The sequence below is a fragment of the Phocoena phocoena genome, chromosome 16 (genome assembly GCF_963924675.1).
Source record: "Phocoena phocoena chromosome 16, mPhoPho1.1, whole genome shotgun sequence".
Classification (NCBI taxonomy): Eukaryota; Metazoa; Chordata; class Mammalia; order Artiodactyla; family Phocoenidae; genus Phocoena; species Phocoena phocoena.
In genome coordinates, this window is record NC_089234.1 from 5,218,528 (window position 1) to 5,242,575 (window position 24,048).

The window sequence follows — 24,048 nt, forward strand, 5'->3', positions numbered from 1 at the left end:
TAAAAGGCAGAGATGGGATCAGAGGATGAAGAACAAGCCAGGAATCAAAAGGCAGAGAACTCCTAGTTTCCCTCCCACTTGGGGTAAGACAGTCTCAATGCCCTGGTAGCTGTCCTGGGCTCCCACCTCACCATGTCTTCATGAGGTCAAAGGCCTCCTCCGGTCAACCATCTTTTGCAGAAGCCACCCCCTACCCTCTTCCTCACTTTTGCAAAATTCTGCGTCCCCCTGGTGGGTACGGCAGGGGTCACCAGGGAGCGGCCTGGGGGCGGATGTGCTTTGCAGAGAATCTACTGTTGTTTGAGTTCTATCCCTTGAACAAGGAAATCCTCATGGAAACTCACTGAAAGACAGGGCAAACTAATATTCTGTTGAGTTAGTAATTTGTGTTTTGTTCTCACAGACGTATGACACAGGAAACAACAAGTGGTCTCTCTGCGTCCCCATCCCAGGAAGACTGTCCTGCTGTGTTGAACAGAATACTGCAACCGCAGGTTCAGTAGCAGCCTCTGTATGTTTCCATTTAGGTTCCCAAAGAGAAGCTACTGCACACTGTGAGGAAAGCCCTGACCCCGTTATGCTCGCTGTGGCCCCTCTAGGGAGAGGGTCCTTGACACTACGGTTAGATTTAACGTTTCCACATGCTGCTGAGAGAGGGGCTTTGAACCAGAAGTCTGCTTAACAAAAGTAAATGAGGAGGGCTTCCCTGGTGGCGCAGCGCTTGAGAGTCCGCCTGCCGATGCGGGGGACGCGGGTTCGTGCCCCGGTCCGGGAGGATCCCACATGCCGCGGAGCGGCTGGGCCCGTGAGCCATGGCCGCTGAGCCTGCGCGTCCGGAGCCTGCGCTCCGCAACGGGAGAGGCCACAACGGTGAGAGTCCCGCGTACCACAAAAAATAAATAAATAATAAATAAATAAAATAAACGAGGAGATCAGTGATTATAAGGAGGTCACCAGATGCCTCCCAAACCCAAGTGCTGTAGCAGAGAACATACAAAGTTAGCTCAAAATGGCTTTAGACATTATCTTCCTAACTGCAATGTATAACAATCACTCACCAATGAAGAATTAATTAGTTATAAGTGATGAAACACCCACAATATGGGAGATTACTAGGTGAAGAATTTAGAATAAAGAGGATTAAAGGAGGTTAAAACAATAGCATTATTTAGTCATCAAACCACAGGACAGTATTAAGTACAGTCAGCCCTCTATATCCGCAGGGTCCTCATCCGCAGACTCAACCAACCTCAGATTGAAAATACGCACCCCCCCCCAAAAAAAAAAATCCCAACAGTTCCAAAAAGCAGAACTTGAATTTGCAGCACTTTGGCAAATACTTACACAGCGTTTACATTGTATTTACAACTATGTACATGGCATTTACTTTGTACTTATTACTATTTACGGAGCATTTACATTGTATTAGGCATTATAAGTCATCTAAAGATGATTTAAAGTATACAGGAAGATGCGCCTAGGTTTTATGTAAATACTACCCCATTTTACATAAGGAACTTGAGCATCCATGGATTTTGATATCCAAGGGGGGATCCTGGAACCAATCTCCTGCAGCTATGGAGGATGGACTATAAAGGGATTTGGAAACATTCAGATTCATTAAGAAAACTAATATTTTGGTGGCAATACAGCAAAAGAGGGAAAATATATTTTATGTCTAAACACTCATGATTGTGCTTATGACAAGCGTCAGAAACCTGATATTGTGATCGGTAAAACATCTAGGAACTTTGTCCCCAGGTTAACAAAGCACAGCGGAATGGACGTCTATAATTTATTTTCTCTCCTGTCACAACATAATAAAGGGACAGATAAATAACTCAGTTCTCAAGCTTTAAACAGCTTCTTAAAGATTTTAAGCAACTATTAATGGGCTTATTCTTTTTCTTCTGTGTATCAGAGGAATTTGTTTGGAAGATTAAGAAATCACCTTAGGAAAAACAGAAAAGAGGACTCACTAATCATCTTCCATTTAGCCTTCTATATGAGTAAATAGGGAAATCATTTATAATCATATCCGTTATAAAGAATTCAAATTACTCTACTCTGTTTTATTACCTACCAACAGGAAGCATACTTCCTCACTATGAAGTTCAGTTAGCGTGTTAATCGTATGATCATCTCCTTCAGTAATAGCCAAAGGGTTTCTCATATCAAAGCAGTCAGGTCAGGAATCGACACCAAAGGAGACAGCAAGAGGTGAGATGCAGGAACAGGGCACACTCCCCAGACACGCGACAAGGAGGTACCGCCGCAGAACCAGGGATGCTCAGCCCGCCTGGAGGTGTCCTGGAAAGCAACGGCACCAGGTGTTTTACAGCTCCTTGGATGCCAACAGCAGGTGTGTTTTCAGAGTAATTTTCTAATCTCCAGTTCATGCGTTTGTAAGGTGCCAGGCCAGGTGCTCAACGGAAGAGAGTCTTGATCTGTGGGAGAAGCAGAATATGCAAGCGACAATCGCCAACACACCTGCTTGCCGTCATTTAATAAAAATGTGGAGTCCTGCAGAGGACGCTGGGAGGCACCTGCTCGAAGCACAGGAGGCCAGGACAAACTGATACCAGCAGCTTCAGCACTGGGTTTCAGAAGCTGACTGGCAGGTCCCGGGGGAGAGATGAGGGGAGCCTGCATTCCAGGGAGAGAGATCTCCGCATGCAAAAGACTCAAGAGACAGGCAAAAGCACCAGCATGGCCAGGAAGTGAGCAGTCCTGTTTGGGGTCACTAGACGAAGAGGGAACAGCAAGGAGTAAGACTGACAAGGGCTTGGAGCCTGTCAGGAGCGGACTGCAGGGGCTGGGGGGGACAGATGCCCAGGGCACGTTCCGGCTCCTTCCACACAGCCGCTGTCACCTTTTGTTATCCCACTTAAGCCTCTATCTGTCCCGTCCACTGCACGCCAGACCTGGGCAGACACCAACTCCCTGGGCCTAGAGGGACTGGGCATGACTTAACATTTCCACGTACTGAAGAAGCAAAAAATGACTGGGAGAAAGAAGACTCTTGTGTCCAAGGTGAGGAAATGATACCCGGTGGGGAAACGTCTCCTCATTACTACAATTATCCTTCACTGGCCTGAGGTGTCAGCAGCCTCTCACAGTGACAAAGGGAAAAGAGGAATTAAAATATTTTTAAAAACTGTAGCTTAGAGAACAATCACAGTAGAAGCCAAAGGAAAAGAGATCAGGGCTCTTCTTCTCAGTCTTTGGGTGCAACTGCTCTCCTGTGAAGAACCAGCATACGTATAAGCGTCAAGGGGCTGGCAAAAGAAGCTCACAGAGGTGATGAAATATTCTATCTCTGGATTGTAACAGGATGAGATGGTGCGTACATTTTCAGAACTCTTCAAGCCATACACTCAAAAGGATTGCACTTGTAAGATGTAAATTATACCTCAATAAAAGTGATTTTAAAAAGAACTCTCAGGACTTCCCTGGTGGTACGGTGGTTAAGAATCCGTCTGCCAATGCAGGGGACATAGGTTAGAGCCCTGGTCCGGGAAGATCCCACATGCCATGGAGCAACTAAGCCTGTGCGCCACAACTTCTAAGCCTGCGCTCTAGAGGTCGCGAGCCACAACTACTGAGCCTGCATGCCACAACTACTGAAGCCCATGCACCTAGAGCCTGTGTCCTGCAACAAAGAGAAGACAACACAATGAGAAGCCCGCGCACCGCATCCAAGAGTAGCTCCCAGTTGCTGCAACTAAAGAAAGCCCACACGCAGCAAAGAAGACCCAATGCAGCCATAATTAAATAAATAAACTTATAAAATTTTTTTAAAATAAAATAAAATAAAAAGAACTCGCAAGGGTCCACGATTCTGCTTGTCCAGGGCAGGGCAGGAGAACCACAGAGATGGCCTGAAATTCTGAGCCAGGACACAGGGATTTCCTTCCAGCCTTAGACTCAGGCCACATGGCTATTGGAGGTGCTCTCCCTGGAGAGGTAGCGACCATGGAACAGCACAGAGAGCAGCGGAAAAGAGACGGAAGCAGACGAAAGAAGAGTGAAGGCAGGAAAGACAAGAACCATGCTGACCCTTGGGTTTGGTCTGTTGTAGGGAGAGCGTCCAGGGGACACATCCCTTCTCAGACCTGGGGCCACAGAAGCACTGTGAAAGGTCATTAACTGCCCATCAAGGCAGGAAGTCTCAAAATGAACAACAATGCCCACGCTTAGGGTCTGCACAAGTGCAAATCAGTGAGCAGGAACTGTCACATATACAGACTGCAGAAATGCCAGCAGCCACTTCTTCCAAGAAGGTGAACATCAGTTGATAGTTACATGCTTCATAAGGTCATTATATCTCCTAATAAACGGAAATATAAATGGATGGGTTTTAAATTCCCTGCAAGTAGTATTTATTTTGCCAAAATATAGCATCGTGGGTTCAGGAACATTTCAAATAGAGATGACATGTATAATTCATAGAGAGAGCAAAATCCACTTAACTACCTTGGGGCCGGTGGGTCACAAAGGGTTGAGAGTGAGATCACACCAGACTCCGAGAAGGTTATGAAAACAATTATGAGCTAATGAGCAGATGCTGGGAGGGCGAGAGAGGAGAGCAGCAAATTGCAGTCTGGCTAACTCTATCCTCACTCATGACAAATAAGAGACCAAAGTTGTCATTTTTTAAAATATTAAATTATTGGGTAGGAAAGTCCAAATTCAAACACAGAATAAATAAAACCAATTTGTAATAGCCTAGCATTGAAGACAGGTTGGTAGACACAGACTCAGTGTGAACTGTGATACAGAATCTACTCAGGGCTCCTTCCAGCAAGGATATGCATGTTCAACTCTGTGAGATGCATGAGCCAGCAGGCCTAGAAAACCCGGAGGACCGCGACCACCCAACCCCCAGCACGCCAGATGATGCGATTTTCCACATCCAGGGGAATGGAACTGCAGGGAAGGAAACCTCAGGATGGTTAGACATTAACTAGCCCTTACAATACAAAAGCAAATATCAATCAAACCCTGGACTGGAGGGCAGTGGGGGTAAGAGTGGGAAGCAGGGGGCACAGAGATTAGTAAAAAGTCCGAGGTAAGAAGGATAACTTTTCAAAAAAACGAAATGCTATTACTTTCAAGTTTTCAAAGGAAATTAACAACCCAGGTCAGCATGGTATCGGCAAGAACTCAGAATTTCAGAGCTGGAGGGGGACCTGGAATTCATCACTTCTCAGCTCCTTGGTAGAAATCTGGTGGAAAGAAGGGCTGAGGAGTACTGATGCATAATGCGGTACCTAAAAAGATTCTACTCTCTGAGGAGGTATAAGCACGCCATCAATGACTTAATCCTGCTCACAGTATGGATTCATCTGGCAAAGCTTCATTTTCCTAGCTGGAAGACGTGAATGGCAGCCCAGCCACTACATTAATTATCCCAAATTATGCATAAGTGGGGTGTGAATGAGACTGTGCTCCACTGAATTTAACATAGGGTCAAAAAGAAAAAAAAAATGAGTTGGTAAAAGATTTTAAATATCACACAACTGGCATACCAATTTGGGGAGTTACGATTTGTTTAAAATATAAAGATGAAGCACTTCTAAAGGACTGACTACTGCATTACACACTCAACCGGCTTCTTTTAAACATTCCATCCCTGTACACACTTAAAAGAAATGTTTTCCCAATGCAAGCCAATGATGGCATTTTGACCTTTGCAGACTGTGCAAAGTTTTCTTTGATGTTCATTGGTTATTTTAAAGAGGAGTTTATTTTAAAGAGGTGACCGTTTCTAGAGAGAGGATCACAGCGTGTAAATGCATGGGCAACCTCAGAACACAGTCTAAACCATTTCCTTTATTTTACTGATGGGAACAAGAAAACTCAGTGGAGTAAAAAGTTCCATTTTGAAGGAACCAGAGCTGCTGAGGTAACTGGGATTGAGAGGCTCAGATTCCAGAGAGGAAAATACAAGAAATGCACCCAGTATCACCAGTCAATACACCCAATGTACAAAACTGGTGATGGGAATGTTCTTTGTTTTGATGGAGGTGTGAGTTACATGATGCAATCATTTCTCAAAACAGAGTATAAGCTGGACATATCACATTTGTGCATTTCAATATATATGAATTATACCTCAATTTAAAATTCAGTTTTTTGATATAGGTATTGTAAACAAAACCAAAAAATAAAGAATCAGTAGATTAAATATCCCAAATAAAAGAGGAAAAACAATACCAGTAGCTGTCCTTCAATATAAGAACAAAGAAAAGTTGAAAACAAAAGGGTAAAGGAGCTATTTTATGTACACGCTCACACACAGAAAGTGGATGCAGCTGTAATACTTGAGAAATAATCTAAATCTTCCTGCCCCAATAACACAGCTTCTGCCCGCTTTCTGGGTGAGCTAGTGCCTCCCAGCCCCTAATGCAGTGTTCTTTCAGCCCCACAGAGGAAAAGGCTTGCTGGCGTGGAAGCTGCTGGCACACTAGGTGACCGAAAAGCCCACAGGGCAGCCGGAAAAGCTGCAAGGGTTCCAGACGTGCAGGAGAGCCATGAAGCACAGAAGGCGGGGCCCGGGGCCACCTTCACGTCAGATGACGACTCAGGACACGTCACATCCTCTAGAAAATATGACTGACACACTTGCAAAATGGTCATGATTTTCTATAAATACATTCCACATACGCAAGACATCACCTCTCCAGCTGAGCGAAGCTCGAGGTGGAGAGACAGGGGCCACTCTCCCATACCCCCAGCGGCTTCCCTGGATGGAAGGTCACCATCGCTGGGAGAGCTCCCAATGGCAGCCACAAAACTCTGAGAGGGGACTTGCAAGATTCCAGGAAAACTTTTTTTCCACTAAAAACATGTTTTACTTAAAAATACAAATGAAAAAAGGTATCCCGTGACACAAATAAAAGAACTAACAAAGAATTCTCTAATGTAATTTTCATACTGAGAGACCCCTGGGGGAAAAGTCCATTTTTACTCCCTTGGGAGATCCTGTCCTTTTCTAAAAACATAATTTTAGTACAAAAACCAAACCTATATGCCAATTTTCAGGGGGTCAGTTCAGAATCTCAGAGATTACTACTACCTGATGAACGGAACAGGACTGCATTCCTCTTCTCAGCTCTGAGGCCCTGAGGTTGGACCAAGGCTGCCTGCCTCCCTGTTCCTGATGCATCTGGCCACTCCAGCCCCTGAGATGCAGTCTTCTCACAAAACCAACCCATTCCCGCCATCTCCACTCTCTCCTTCTTTTCCTTCTCCGTCCCATCCCCAACCTTCTGCCCCTTCCCTGGAATGTTTATCTCTACTCCCACCAACCCTTAAAGCTCAGAGCCAGCCCTATCTGCTCCCACCATGCCTTATCTGGTGATCTCAGGCCACCTCCACTTTCTCTGGGTCCTTGTTCGGCCTGCAGTCTCCCATCTGGATGCCCAATGATGCAATAATGCACCACCTCATCTGTTACCTATTTTCCGGACCAAATACCTGCCTTCCTCTCCTGCAGACAGAAGGCTGCACCTTCCTCTGTGTATTCCTCATGTCCCTGGGCCAGGACGAGTCCACAGCTGGCACCAAATGAGCATTTAACAAGCTATAAAGCCAAGTAATCCCATCCACACCACCTCTGCATACGTGTTAAAAGTGCATATATATTAAACTACTGAATCTGACAGTAACATCATGAAGATCGCAACATCTAAAGCAGACCTGGAGACGCGCTTAAGGTTGTTTCCTCGGTAAGAATGTAATAAACATCAGGCAAACACCACACAGATGTTTAAGTTACCGCAACATTTTTTCCCCCAAGAATAATCCACCTGGCCACTCCCACAGAGGCACCAGGTCCCTCCTCACTGTGGACACACACAGGCTACTGGCACCTACCCTCCTCCATGCGTGGAAGCCTGCAAAACGCGGCGAAACTCCAGGCAAGGTGGGGAGGAAGATATCGGAGTCACTGAAGAAGTCCCGTGCCCACAGAGAAACAAGCAGGCGCGATCCCAACATGGACATGGCCCCCGGGAAGAACGAAGGAAGGGGCGGGCCCTGGAGGAAGGCTGCTCAGGGGCAGTGGGCGGCGCTGCGTGGCTGTGGGCAGGGCCGAGGCCCACCGGGATAGGCCAGCGCAGGTGGAACAGGCACAAGAGGCAGGCCCGTCCCTCGCAGCAAGAAGAGAACCAGGAGGAACGGAAAGGACGTCAGAGGCCTCAGGTGCATTACGGAGAACCAGGGCTGCCCCAGGGCCACAGAAGCACACCTGCAGACCCTCCCCAGACCATCAGCACTGACGCTGCCTGAGGCCTTGAACTCCAAGGTTCCCACTGAGGTTTACACTGAGACCCCTGCTTTCTGGTTCTTTGCTTTTCCTTAATTATGACTGCTAATCTTTTTCTTTTCTTTTTTTTTTTGTTTTTTTTTTTTGCGGTACGCGGGCCTCTCGCTGTTGCGGTCTCTCCCGTTGCGGAGCACAGGCTCCGGACGCGCAGGCTCAGCGGCCATGGTTCACGGGCCCAGCCGCTCCGCGGCATGTGGGATCTTCCCGGACCGGGGCATGAAGCCGTGTCCCCTGCATCGGCAGGCAGACTCCCAACCACTGCGCCACCAGGGGAAGCCCTTCCGGACGCGCAGGCTCAGCGGCCATGGCTCACGGGCCCAGCCACTCCGCGGCATGTGGGATCTTCCCGGACCGGGGCACGAACCCACGTCCCCTGCATCACCACCAGGGAAGCCCTCTGACTGCTGATCATTTTGACTGCGCTTTTTTCTGTCATGTACTGTCAAGTAGTTCTGAATTTATCAGCATTTCATTGGATCCTGATTTGGTCCAAGCAGCAAGTCTCTCTGTGTCAACAGGAAGGTATCTATTCTGTAGAAAGAAGTTCATACATGCTTTGCGGGAAAACAAAGCGGGGGACAGCGCTGGCCAAGTATTTATCACCGGCTTATTGGAAATCACATGTATAATCCATACAGAAACAGAAAGAATTCAGACACAATCATGACCAAAGGGCCGACAGTGAGTAATCTCTCAGTGGTAGATTTAGGTGTGTTATTTTATGGTACTTTACTCTTTTTTGTTACCTGTCTTTGAGAAGCAATCAAAACAAAGAAATGAAAATTTCATTTAAAAATAGTCCTATAGCTTCTGTTAGCTCAAGATTCTGCCCTAGGCAAAGTTTTAATAATGACACACAAAGAACACTCAGCTCCCACCCCAGCTCGCTGCCACACAGAGCTGCCCACTGCCCCAGGGGTACCTCTGGCTGCAGAGGAAATTGTAGGAAGCTGGGAAACTAGAAGGGGTAAGTGCCTGACACTCACATCCGAAACACACCCAGAGGGCAAATTACAGTAAATAAATCATATAACCTGGAGCCCTCCAACATACTGCTGAACCAGTGGTTTATCTTCAGGTCCAGAAAAAATAAGGCAGGAGAAAGGAGAAGGGGCCAACTGGTAGACCATGCAAATCAGCAAGGTGATTGCCAAAGGTAATGGATCCATGAAGCTGCTCCCCTTAAGGATGCATTGATGGGAACCCATCAGCAGAGTCATGACCTACCAGGAACTAACAAGATGATCAGCCTGACAAATGGCAGCAGGAATAGTATTTTTTTTTCCATCTTAAAATGAATCGTTTAAAAGAAAAACAAAGGACAGACTTGGCGGTCACCTAATTTCTCAGTCATATCACCTTTGTACTTAATCTTGAGTGGTGACCATATAAAATGTGTAATGTCACAACGTGCATTTCCTGAGATTTTCTATGAAAATCTCATTTTCAAAAAGTAATTACACTTTAGTTATGTTTATTTAACCAGACAGTGAGGGCTGCTGTTCTTCCCTAATCATTAAACTAGGGAGAAGACAATTTACATTTCAAAAACAACATTAGTAACTCTAAGAATCAATCGCTGTATCTAAAGATTACACAGGCGAGAATAAAACCTGCTTTATTTTAACAACATATGCCTTTTATAGCCTTTTCTTTCCTTTGCCTCTCCCCTACTTCAATGTACCATATTGAATGCATAGGATTTCCCAAGGGGAAAATAATTCTACTTGAACTAGAAAAGTGTCACATCCACAGTTCATGGAGAATAACGCTGGTCAGATTCTCATCAAAACTCTTCAGCCTAGCACAGAATTCCCAGGTTTACAGTGTAAGGTATAAGCTTAATGTCTGATTCGGGATATCACGGAGAAAGCAAGGGCTGACCCTCCCTCACAGAACCATTCTGTCCCCTCATAAAGTCCCGGAAAAACTCAGGTATGACTTTTTCACTCCCCAGTTCCCTGATTTCCCATGGCAACTACGTGAGCACTTTTAAAATTCAACATAAAGTCCAAGATTGTGTCCATACGTACACAAAAATAATTTATTCCATCATAAAGTTCTGAAAAATAGCTTTCATGAAATTTTGTAATTATTTGATATAAGTATAATGGAGCTGATGATTTTTTAAGCTCAAGTGTGAAATTTTTTTTTTTTCACACTTGCTAATGCTCGTTTCTCAATGAAATTCTTCCTGGGCATATTTAAGGGTATATTCTCCTCTCGGGCCTCAGCTTGGGCTACTTGGTATGCCAGCCGGAACACCAAGCCTAAATGAAGGCTTTAACTACCCTTTCCACCAGCCCAGCAGACAGTCCGGAAAATAGCTACAGAAGCCATTTCACAAGGTCACTAATTTGCATTGGCTTCAGCTACACTCACAAATATCATGTCAGCCCCCCTACTGGCCGCCTTTACCCCTCTCTCTCTACTCTCTGCAGCAGGAAGCCCCCATTGCTCTTTTCAACTTCCTTGTCTTTTCCTTTCAGGGATGGTCCCTTCCTTTACAGGAGGAAGGTTAACAAGGGCTCTTTCTGTGGATGGTTTTGGCCTTGAAAAGCTAGACAGTCATTCTGGGTCCTCCAGGATTACAAATAGTAAGAAAACTACAAGCCTCTGACTAGTGGTGGCCATTCTTCCCTCAAGCAGAGAGAAGTAGTACTGAGCCAAGAGCAAGGATCTCTTTCAACCCCTGGGCACAGTCATGACTGACGCCTTGGCCTCCCCAGTGACAAGAATCAGTTACTTTCCTTCTTTCGGAAGTGAATGTGCGTTGGGTTTATGCATTTTGATTACTGGAGCTTTGCAGAGAGCCCAGAAGTCGAGGAGTGTCGGTCCTCTGATGCTGTTCTCCTTCAGTATGGGGTGGAATATTCTGGGTCTTCTGCCCTCTTCATGTCACTTTTGTCAACAGTGACACAGTAACTTGCTAGGACTTTGACTTGGGACGGCATTGCACCTATAGATCAAGTTGGAAAGATCTGACATCTTAACAGTAGTGAGTATTCTTACCCATACACTGGAATATCTTGCCATTTATTTAGCTCTTGTTTGAGGTTTACATCATTTGCAATCAAAAGAAGCCTCAATCCACAGAAACTCACAATACGAAAAGAACCTACAGGCACATGCGCTTATAAGGAGCATTCCACAAGCAAAGTGCACATGACCTTTGCAGACCCTGTGCCTTCAGCTCACCTGGGAGACCATGCTTTAGATGGGTCAGACTGCTTTAGACTCTGTTTTAAACCCCCTCATCTTTCCTAGAACAAAATCTTGGAAGGCGCTCCAAGGGGCAGCTGCAATTTGAAGATTGCAGAGAAGAGCCAGTGGATGTGGGTTCTAAATGTCTGCATCGATGACTCTGCTATTAAACTCACCGACTTTACATGACCGTGTTTCCTGCCCCTCCCTTCTGCATGCTTTCTCATTATTACTTTGAACGGGGTGCCATGGCAGCGCTGGGAGGATCACAGGAAGGTGCACTGAAAGGTTCTGAGGAGTGAGAGAGCTGCACAAATAGAAGGCCTTAGGATTATCTCAGGCTCCCTAATCCACCTGGACAAAAGCGGATAAGCTCTCTCCAAACCATATAGGAGTCTGGGTTGGGTACTTTCCTCCACTGTATTATGTAATGTAACCAAGCATCCAATAGCAACAAGCACTGTGTCTGTGTAGACACCTCCAGCCACCCAGCCAGCAGCACCACCGAGTAGACACCAGACAAGGGGTGGAAACTGGACGCTGTCTAAAGGGAACCGGAAAATGAGAGCCCAGTCCTAAACGATGGTCATGTAGTTAGAAATGTCAGGTAGATACCCAAAATGCACGTAAATAAGGACGTTTTCAGCGCACTACGGCTGCACATGAACATGTTTCCCGTGATGGAGTGAAGCAGTTACTAGCACAGCAGTTCTCAGAAAGAGATAACTTTTAAGCAGGGTCTCAGGAGAAGCCCACCCTCAATGTCCAAATATTCTAGAATCATCAGCCGCTTCTTTATTTTTTTTAATAATTTAATTAATTTATTTATTTTTGGCTGCATTGGGTATTCGTTGCTGCGTGCAGGCTTTCTCTAGTTACGGCGAGCAGGGGCTACTCTTCGTTGCGGTACGCAGGCTTCTCATTGCGGTGGCTTCTCCTGTTGCTGAGCACAGCCTCTAGGCGTGCGGGCTCAGTAGTTGTGGCACACGGGCTCAGTAGTTGTAGCGCGCGGGCTCTAGAGCGCAGGCTCAGTAGTTGTGGCACACGGGCTTAGTTGCTCTGCCGCACGTGGGATCTTCCCGGACCAGGGACTGAACCCATGTCCTCTGCATTGGCAGGCGGATTCTTAATCACTGCGCCAGCAGGGAAGTCCCTTCACCCGCTTCTTAAGATGTCTCTCCATCATGCAGTGGCTTAAGCCAACGATTTGGGAGGTGATGAAACCACCCTGCCTCTTCCTCATCTCCCACATGGGAGCCACCACCGCAGTCCGTAAATTATACCAGCAAGTCTCTTCCTCCTCCTCAAAACTCATCACCAATACTGGACCCCAACGTCTCAACCAGGGGCAATTCTGCCCCCACCTCAATCCCAGGAGACACTGAGCAACATCTGGACACATTAGGTTGTCACACTAGGGAATGCATCTAGCGTGTAGAGGCCAGGGATTCTGCTAAACATCTGTAGTGCACAAGACAGTCCCACAACCAAGAAGGGTGGGCCCCAAATGTCAGTAGTACTAAAGGAAAGAAGCCTGCTCTAGCCCCAACCCCATGGTCTCTTACCTGGACTTCATGACAGCCTCTCACCCCACCGCATCCTCTCTTAACTGCTCCAGCCCATTGTGCAGACAGCAGCCAGATGACCCTCTGAGAAGCCACGTCTGATGTGACCATGCCCGTTCCAGTGGCGCCCACGGATCCTGAGCAGGACCACAGGGCTCTGCCCCAAGCCCCCCTCCGCCTCTCCATCCTCTCCCCCCAGCCCTCACTGGCTCACTGCCCATCCCATCCAGCCACAACCACTGATCTTATGGCCAGTCCTTGAAAGCAGCAAATACCCTCCTGTCTACTGGCCTCTACCTGGAACTTGCCCCACCTCATGCTTTCTTCACCCAACTCCTCCTTGAAACCTTCCTTGAACCCCCCAACTCTTTCCCATCCCCTGATATCCCTGGTCATCCTATCCCTTACTTTCCTCAAAAGGACCTTTTACAATCTAAAATTAGAGATTTATGTCTATGGTTTGCTTAAAATCGTACAACTATACATGTGTGGGTATGGTGATTTGATTAATACCTGTCTCGCTGACTTAAATGTAATCACCATGAGAACAGAGCCCACATCTGTATTATATGTGTGTGACCAGCACCTGGCACAGTGCCTGGCTCACAGAATGAACATATTAGTAAATGAATTTTTAAAACAAATGAGCCAATAAATGAACAATGAGGGGCTAGGCATAAAGCCATCCATGAGACCTACTGTGATGGAGGAAGGAGAAAAGGGCTGGGGGGCACCTTGCCTGGTGGAAGAGGTGGGCAGAAGGCTTGGATAAGGAAGGGGAGCTGGGGGAGAGACCCCTGAAGGCCAAGGTCAGGGGCCAGGAAAAGGCAATCCCTCCAGGTGCCTGAGAGGAGTGCTTTTCCACTAGAGAGCATCACTGCAGGGGGCAGGACAGGCAAGGTGGCTAGGAAAGGCCTGACATCCTGCGGCCCCAAATTCAAGCCTCGTCCTCCAACACAAACAGGCACATGAGGGTAAAGAACACGGAGGAGGGCTTCCCTGGTGGCGCAGTGGTTGAGTCCGCCTGTCGATGCGGGGGACGCGGGTTCGTGCCCCGGTCCGGGAAGATCCCACATGCCGCGGAGCGGCTGGGCCCGTGAGCCGTGGCCGCTGGGCCTGCGCGTCCGGAGCCTGTGCTCCGCAACGGGAGAGGCCGCAACAGTGAGAGGCCCGCGTACTGCAAAAAAAAAAAAAAAGAACATGGAGGAAACCCACCACAAAATTAAAGGAAAGATCAATGCCACCAACTACTTCTCAATGAAATCATTCACTGCAGGCTTAAAATGCTAAAAGCAAAAATCCTAGTACTCAACAATGGAAAAATTAATGATGAAAAATCATTTGATTGCTTTAAGCAAACGAGCGCACATCAATGCAGGTACATGCTCTGAACTAGCACAGAGCCGTTACCACTACACCTACTCATTCATGTGGAAAGGCACTCATGATATAATGATAAAAAGGGAGTAAAGCGAACCTTATCTAGGTTGTAACTATAAAAATTCTCACACACGTGCACCATAACTTGGGTAGAAAACCAACCACAAACGCTTGGCTTGCTGAAGGAGAGTGGAGAACAGAAATGATTTTGCTTTCCGCTAAGGCTGCCTTTCTGCCGCTGTTGCAAAGTCCTGTCCACTACAAATGGGGGCAGCGAGGTGGTCAGGAAACAAGTGTCTCCATCCAGACAGCTCCAGACAAAGTCTGCCCACATGGGTGGTATCTCAAGTGTCCTGGGGCTACAGCTGAGAAGACTGTGCAACTCCCCTGCAAGGAACTCTGGCCAGAAGAGAGATTCCAGAAATCCAACACTGGGCGAATGCTCTCCACAATATACACTGGGGGAAAGCTGGAAGCCCCAGTGTTGGGTGAATTCTAATTGGAAGCATTTTGAGCCAAAGGTTTACCAAGCAAATGACCTAGAATGTTTTCTTCAACTTTTTTTTTTTTTTTTTTTTTTTTTTTTGCGGTACACGGACCTCTCACTCTTGTGGCCTCTCCCGTTGCGGAGCACAGGCTCCGGACGCGCAGGCTCAGCGGCCATGGCTCACGGGCCCAGCCGCTCTGCGGCATGTGGGATCTTCCCGGACCGGGGCACGAACCCGCGTTCCCTGTATCGGCAGGCAGACTCTCAACCACTGCGCCACCAGGGAAGCCCTGCTTCTTCTTTTTTGATGCGAGTCATGACTTCACTTGCAAGTGTCTTATCATCTACGCGTAAGGAAAACTTGTGAAATCAGAACAGTCCAGAACATTGGGCAGCGGAGCGCTGGTGGCGCAGGTGAAGCCAGCCCCGAGGGGAACACCTGCACCTGCCTGGACTCCACCCTCCGGGGCAGCCAGAACACTCACTGCACAGGTGAGATCCAACCACACCCACCTCAAAGTATGACCAGGGACCAACATCAGCTGCACTCACTAGGTGATGACTGGAAATGAAAACCCTCGGCCCCCTCCCTGGAATTACCGAGGGGGAATCTGCATTTTCACAAGACCCCCAGGTGATTCGTATTAGGTGAGGTCAGAAGGGTAGGGTCCTCATAATGTGATTAGTGCCCTTATAAGGGTCACAAGAGAGCTTGCTTCATGTCTCTGTTATCCACCACGTAAGGATGAAAGAAGTCAGCTGTGGGCAAGGCAGAGGAAGGCTCTCACCCGAACACTGCCCTGACGGCACCCTCATCTTGGACTTCCAGGCCCCAGAAACGTGAGGAATAAATTTCTGTTGTTTATAAGCCACCCAGTCTACGATATTCTGTGACAGCAGCCCAAACTAAGACAAGCACCCAGAAGGAAGAAATTTCTGTTTCCAGCTGCCATGTTTGTGGTATTTAGTTGCAGCAGTCCCAGGAGACTGGCGTCACTTCCAAGCACGGCTCGGTCCCCTCGGCCCCTGGAGTCTGGGACCACCCTCTCCTCCCTGTTAGTAGGAGAACTCTCCAGAAGGCCTGGCCCATTGCTGATTCTCAGTCCAATGTGGCCGTTCCCTTCATGGCTGTCTTCTCCTGAGATGCCAGCCTTCAGCTGCTGAGAATCCTGGTTCAGAAAGTCTTCCCCCCAAATGGACAAGTGACCTGGAAAGTCACCATCCAAGCCATCTCGGACAAACAATGACAGACTTTGCAAGCAAAGCCCTGACTCGCATCTGCGGCATCCTGGATCCATCAACACAATCAACAACCACCAGCCCCCAGCCTCAAAAAAAAGTGAGGAAAATATTTTATTGTTTGCTCTGAGTGTACCTTCCTGGCTCTGATGCTACCCATGTCTTTAAAATACATACAAGTCTATGATGGTTCCCACGTCTCGCTGGCCTGCTTCCTCGGGGCCCAGAATCATCTGGGCTGAAGGAACTGGACTCAGCAGAGCTCTTGTCTCCTTACTTGATTCACCCACTGATCCTGTACCAAGAGACGCCAAGGTTACGTAAGCAGGTGACTTCTGAGGATCAAAGAGCTCCCTAGGCGTCCAGCACTGTGGTCAAGTCGCTCAGTCCCACAAAGAATAGGATGAAGTGGAATCACAGACAGGACCAGGGTTCTAGTGAAAACCAAGGCCAGGCTATCACGTGGAACACAACAGCCCAAATGGGAGGTGCACAGATTCCTCAGGCAGGGAGCAAGTCCTGATAGCTCTGCTCACAACTTCCACAGACCTTCAGCGCATTTGGAAATCTGTATGCACCCAGCTAACCGGACAGAACCAGGTCTTTGCCATAGAGAAAGGGTTGGCCAGGGAGTTTACTGAAGCACTGTTTACGGAAAGGAAAACTGCAAACAATCTTGGTGCCCAAACATAGAAAACTGGTTAAATAAGCTACGATACAACCATGAAGTGATATAACCTTAAAAAAGGTGTTCTTCAAGAGTACTGAAGGATGTAGGGAAATAAAATGTATGTGGAAAAAAGGAAAGTTGTATAAGCAGGTATGTATAAACACACATACATACATATGCAAATATCTGTACGTATATATCATACATACGATCTCATGCATCATCATAGCCTAAGGAGGAAAAGCCTACGATTATAAAGACAAAAATGCTAACACTGTAATTTATGGGGGGGGGGGCGGAGATGACAAGTGAGACTTATTTTTCTGAAGTGACTTTTTGGCATTTTCCACTTTTCTAAAAGGATCACATATTACATTTAAACTAAGGGCCAGGACACAATAAATCCCTGCTTTGTTTAAGGGAGCTGATAAGACTTCACATCCTTATGGGAATCTTGAACGCAGCACATGAAGTGGAGAACACTGGGACCCAGGATGAAGGGGTCAAGTGGTAGCTGCTATTACTAGAGCCAAGGCCCCGGGCAGGTCAGCAGTCACCTGTGCAACCTGATTTTCTCATCTGCAAGGAAATCATAGTATTTCCGATCCTTATTTTGTCATCATCCCTAAAACATTCAGAATTTTTCCAGAGGACAAAAATATTTGAAACTTACAAATTTGTGAGAAGCAGTGAGGACCCTGGAAGCTAGCTGAGAAACGGACAAAAAGCAGCCAAAGCTTCTGATAAGGAAGAATTTTAGATAATATAGAAGAGAAGTAAGTATAGTTCAAGTCCAGGTATTATTTTTTGTTGTTGTTGTTGTTGTTTTTTAACATCTTAATTGGAGTATAATTGCTTTACCATGGTGTGTTAGTTTCTGCTTTATAACAAAGTGAATCAGCTATACATATACATATGTCCCCATATCCCCTCCCTCTTGCGTCTCCCTCCCTCCCACCCTCCCTATCCCACCCCTCTAGGTGGTCACAAAGCACCGAGCTGATCTCCCTGTGCTATGCAGCTGCTTCCCACTAGCTATCTATTTTACATTTAAGGAAATGAAAACCATGCTTCTTGGAGGGCAAAACTCACCCAACAACTGCATTTACTGTGATTACCATATAGCTTATTTCCAACACAGTTCTTCCCGGGGAAGGCCAGATAGAAGTGGCACCACCAGGGGTCAGAAAGGCAAGCAACAGGGAAGCTGGCACCCAAGGGGCAGCCCCCTGGAAGGAAGGCAAAGCCTCAGGCATCTGTGTGCCCATCTCAGCTCAGGAGCCTCAAATTCGATTAATCTTCACCCCAGTCCAGTCCGCATTCTGGTAGAGGAATTCACTGAGCACCAGGGACCTGTGTCTTTACAATGGAAGACACACAGAACACTAATAATATTTCATACTAAACCGAACAAGAGGGTGGAAGAAATAGAAAGAACGGTAAAGAGCAGTGTTTTTCAAATGTGGGTTGAGATACGTTCTCTGTTCAGGAAATAAATTTAGTGCCTGTCAACCAGCAATTTTTTTTTTAGTGAAATACATTAGTTCAGAATAGACTAAAGGATACCAGAATAGAACAGAAAATGCCAGAGTACATCCCATGGAATAAAGGGTTAGAACTTTTTCATGGAAGACTTTTCAGCTTCACACACACACACACACACACACACACACACCCAACAATGCATTTTTTATTGTGGATCAGGGTCAATGTTTCCCTCAACAGAAAGTTCTAGAAATTTCTAGGGAGGCTATGCCTAGTTCACAGGGTAGTCTTTTCCAGGATCATCCCACAGAGTTGTAAGATTTGCGGAACAGAGTGAAAATGTCAATGCCTGTGTTAATTCTGATGGCAAAACCCCACGTGCCCCAAATCTAGCACTGCAATCCACGAGTGGTGAAGAAACAGAAGCCTCTGTGGCCAGTGCAGGGGGCCCATCACCGAGACCCATCCTCCAAGAAGCCTCAGGACCAGCCCCATGGAACCGCCTTTACCTCCTCTAGACACAGCCGATTTCTGCTGGCATAGCGTCAAAGTTTTTTAATTGCTTTATGCCAAAAAACACAGGACATATCCACTCCGATGAAAAGCTCCACAGGGAACGAAGCTGATGTCTTTACAGCCCCAAAGCATCTGATCCAGAGCTGCTGTCCGTCGATGTGGACAACCACTTTAGGCCCTGTTTCTGAGCCATCGGATCGCTGGTGCCCAGTGACCCTCTCTGGGGGGAACTGAATGGAAGGATGTGGCTCTGGATCTGGGCAACGTGGGCTTAAATTATCCCTCTGCCTGGTCGCATGGCCTTGGGCAAGTTCATTAACAGCTCTAAGTGTCTTCACCTACAATCAACGATCGTACCTATGGAACGGGAGTACTGTAAGGGTCACAGAAGATGATGAATATAAAGCACTCAGAACGGCAAGTGATCGATGAATGTCAGCCTATCAGCCTTCGGCATTAACCCTCCGGGTGGCTTCCGAGCGTCCAGAGGGGCACTCTACTCGTGTCTGTAAGAATCAAAGGCTATAGGAGAGTTGGCTGGATTGACTGTGAAGATTCTGAATGGCAGAACCTGGAATCTGACCCATTTCTCCAAGGCAGCTGGAGAACGTCACAGCTTCCTGAGAAAAACAAGTCTACTGCCAGATGTGAGTTTTAGGGAAATGCTGAAATACAGTCAGGGAACAAGAAGGGCAGGTACAGCACTGAGGGTGTAGCGAGTAAAGAGAGGTTCTGCCATAATTTCATCAAGAGTAACTGAGTACCAGACACACAGTGGCTCGTGACAGGCACGGCCAAGGTGAGCAAAGGAAGAGAAGGCAATGGAAGAGCAAGATCGCGTCTGGCCTGGAGATGCTGCAGGTGAAGTGCCATTGGGTCATGCGTGAGGGAGAGGCAGACGGTGACCACACAGGGTAGAGCAGAGAACAGGACCAGATGGCGCTGGCCACAGGTACAAGGACCTGCTCATGGTGGGGCAGGAGACGGAGAAGTGTGATGGCCAAGAAGGTTCCCCGAAGCACCTGCTGAATGCTTAGGATGTCTGGGGGTGGCTGTAGGCATGTGAAAGGGGCAATCTGATGTGCAGACAGAAGATTCCAGACTGAGAGGAAAGGGTGAGGGATCGATCCATCAGGACCCCAAAGGAAGGGGCAGGTAGGGGAGAACTCAACACAGGTGGAGGGTTAGTTTCAGGTAGTAGAATGGACTCGTCTTCTTCGGAAGGAAGTGAGAAAGGAAAGGTGATGTTGGACAGGTATTAGAGGATCTTTTCAGTACAGCAGACAAACCAGCATCATTTGCTAAAGGTGGAAGGGGGTGGGTAATGAGTCTCAAGCTTGAGAAGCTGCCAGAAATACTGTTAAGATAAATGGAACAAGAAATCTTTTTTTCTTTAACTTTTATAAAAAATAAAATGGGATGGCTGCTGTGGAAAATGACATGGTAATTCCTCAAAAAATTACATATACAGCCCAGCAATTCCACATCTGGTATAGACCCAAAAGAAGGGAAAGCAGGGCTTGAACAGCTCGTTACTTGTAAACTTACTTTCACACCAGCAGCATTCACAAAGGCCAAAAGGTGTAAAGAACCCAAGTGTCCATCAAACGGTGCACGAGTAACAATATCTGTTAGATACATGCAATGGGATGCAATTCTGTCTCAGCAAGGAAGGAAATGCTGACACCTGCTACAACATGGATGCACCGTGAGGACATTATGCTAAGTAAAAGAAGCCAGTCACGGGCTTCCCTGGTGGCGCAGTGGCTGAGAGTCCGCCTGCCGATGCAGGGGACACGGGTTCGTGCCCCGGTCCGGGAAGATCCCACATGCCGCGGAGCGGCTGGGCCCGTAAGCCATGGCCGCTGAGCCTGCACGTCCGGAGCCTGTGCTCTGCAATGGGAGAGGCCACAAGAGTGAGAGGCCCGCGTACCGCAAAAAAAAAAAAAAAGAAGGCAGTCACAAAAGGACATGTACGGTATGATTGCACTTACACGAGGAACTTGGAATACTCAAGTTCATAGAGACAGACAGCAGCACGGTGGCTCTCAGGGGCTGGGAGGAGGGGAGGACGGGGCAGCTACGGTGTAACAGGTACCGAGTTTTTGTCTGGGGTGATGAAAAGGGTTCCAGAGACGGATGGTGGTGATGGTTTCACACCCACGTGAATGTCTTTCATGTCCCAGAACTATACTCTTGAAAGTGGTTAAAGTGGTAATTTTTCATGTTCTTTACCGTATAAAGAATTTTTTTAAGGACCTGTCAGCAGCTCTGAGGTTGGGGGTCATTAACTGAGGGGTCGTAAAGCAGCACAATGGTGAGTGTGTCTCTAGAACCGCATGGGGGCCCCAGAGCAGGATCTAGAAGTGGAGGAGACCTGAGGCCACCTAGCAGAGCATCACCCACATATTCACCGTGGTTCCCTCTCCCATGTAACAAAAACGTACCCAAGTACGCTCCTGCTTAAGTTAAATGACGCTGCTAAAAACTCCAAGTCCAGTGGAAGGCAGTGCTGTTGAAAACTCTAATTGGATGCCGTGTTTATCCTGCAGTTAATTATTATCAGAAACTCCTCTCGCCTCTCCCTTCATTGAGGCATAAAATGCTGACTTGGATCCGCAAGGTGGGTGTAAGTGGTTCTTACAAGTCTGAGAAGGGTGACGGCGGGGTGCTCAGTCTACCCCACAAGTCTATCAGGTCACACTGAACATCACCAAGAGCGCATGGAGCGCGCTGACCCCCTGCTCACGAATCACGTCATCTCCAAGATCAAAACAGCCAACAAGGGCCACCCTTGGGAAACAACGTTTAACCCCTAAGAAATGCCAGTCTTTTTCATATTTCCTCTACGTAAGGTGACTCACAATCGTATTTCCACTTCCACAGAGCAAAACGTAAAGAGTTAAAACAACACAAAAACAGGATCCCGTGATGGGAATTCTTTAATTTCAGAAGTCGAGGAAGCACCTATTGTGCAAGAACGAAATACAAGGGCTTCCCTGGTGGCGCAGTGGTTGAGAGTCCGCCTGCCGATGCAGGGGACGCGGGTTCGTGCCCCGGTCCGGGAAGATCCCACATGCCGCGGAGCGGCTCGGCCGGTGAGCCATGGCCGCTGGGCCTGCGCGTCCGGAGCCTGTGCTCCACAACGGGAGAGGTCACAACAGTGAGAGGCCCGTGAACCGCAAAAAAAAAAAAAAAAAAAAAAAAGAACGAAATACAAAATCAGCAGCAAGGAGGCAACATTGCAAATAAAACCCAGTCATCTGTGCTGCAGATGTAAGGTCTGCACCGATGCACAAACGTCACTGAACTCACCCATGTCTCATAATAAAACCCCCACTGAAGGAAGGACTTTCAAGCGTGCAGCTACTAAACGCCTTGACATCCAGGGAGGTGGGCAGACACAAGTCAAGCCCAATCAAATTTAATAATCTAACAGTATATTTAGAAACCAAAAAGGACTTCTGGGCTCAAAACTTCCTGTCATTTGTATCTATTCTTAGACTCCCTGTGTCTGTTTTCCAGAAATGCCAGAGAATTTCGTAGTAGATGTACCCCACACACTGTTAATTTTAACCTCAAAACAATAAGGCGGCTTTAGGCAGTAAGTTGCCAAAATAATTAAGCCAAAACTTGAAAATACACGCCACACAGCTTTCTCTGTGGATCACCAGCTCCACGTGAAGACTGAGAAGTGATACTGAGGACGGCACGGCTCTGCCAGACAGCAGCTTCACCTCCGAGATGAAAGGGCCATCTTGACTGTTCACGTTTAGTGACACTGCTCCCCTGGTCTCAACAACCGTGACACACATCTGAGCACACGTACATCTCTGTCCCAGACTTAAAATCTGGGAAATCACTTTCCCACAATATTTTTAATAGCCATAAAGATGTTTCCTGGGAAATGCTACAGTAAAAGAACATTCAAAGAGGAAAGTAAGAACAGAGGCTGCTACAAGGAGCAGCAGGGTGAAAGCTGCAAGTTAATCATTTGGAAGATTCTTGTCCTTTGAAAGAATTAGCACGGGCAGCGCACACAACTCGCACGGCTTCTTCTGCAGTAAGTCAGCCACACTGAAACTGCCAGACAGGGATGCTGGCAAGTGTGCGTGGGCCGCTCCCTGGGTCCTCCCCACGCCCCACCTCCTGGCACCTCCACGCCGGCGTGCCCTGAAGACCACACAGACCCCACCTGAGACGCAGGCATCTTTTCTCCCAAAGGACCACAGGGCAAGAACAGATAACAAGGTGATGAGAACAGCAGGACCACGGGAAGGCTGGATCCCTCGCTCACTCTTCCAGACTCGCTGGAGGGACCAAGATATACCACTATCAGCACAGCTCAGCCTGAGGTCTGACGGATGCCTGGGGCACCTACAGCCTCAGCCTCCCACACCTGCTCAGATACTGAGATGCCCTGACAAGTGACGTGAACACATCATTCTCATCCACTTCCCCATCCTTCCATAATGGAAACTGAGAACCTCTCCTTGCAGAGAAGCAAAGACCAAGGACAGCATTTAAGAGCCCCTCCAGAGGAAGCAAAAAGAATCCCATTACAGGGACCACGACCATGGTCACTGCAAAGCCGCCCCTGAACCTTCCGCTCAAGTCCAGGCTTCGAAGGACATGCAGACCCTGCTTTTCCCGGCCTGCAGGGAGTCCCGCCTCTAAGAGCAGGGCCCTGAGTGTGGTCGACGCTGCCCCGAGGACCTACCTTCACCCGGACGGTCTGGTCTGACACGCCGCTCATCATGTCACTGATGGACCGGAACAGCTGCACCAAGGACTCCACGAAATCGGCCTCTCCTTTGTTTTCGTACAGCCTGCAAAGGAACACACAGATCTGTGGGCCTGCCACACGGCACATCACCACTTTCTGCTCCTGCATCTACAGACATTAAAGTTGCTGGGAGGGAACATCCTGGATATCCATGGAACATGGGAGCTGACTTGGATTATAATCTGGACCCTCAGCTGGGGAGATACACCTTCACGCTGAGGAAGCTGCTTTTATTCATTCTATTTATTGCCTTTTGGCTTGTAACATAACACATTCTACAAATCTGAAAAACGCAGAAATGTATAAAAAGGGAGGGAAGGAGGGAGAGGGTAAGGAAGGGCAAGAGGAAGGGAGGATGGAGAAGTCCAGCTTTAATTCTACCCC

The 24,048-nt window shown here is 47.6% G+C and overlaps 1 protein-coding gene across 1 annotated transcript in view; it reads right to left on the reverse strand.

The window, feature by feature from the left end:
• The window catches only part of DOCK1 (dedicator of cytokinesis 1), a 474,607-nt gene that overhangs the window by 370,931 nt on the left and 79,628 nt on the right, over positions 1 to 24,048 (reverse strand). Inside the window, exon 14 of the mRNA XM_065894212.1 lies at positions 23,599 to 23,707. Coding sequence (XP_065750284.1) covers positions 23,599 to 23,707 — 109 coding nt within the window. The remainder of the gene's footprint in view (positions 1 to 23,598; positions 23,708 to 24,048) is intronic.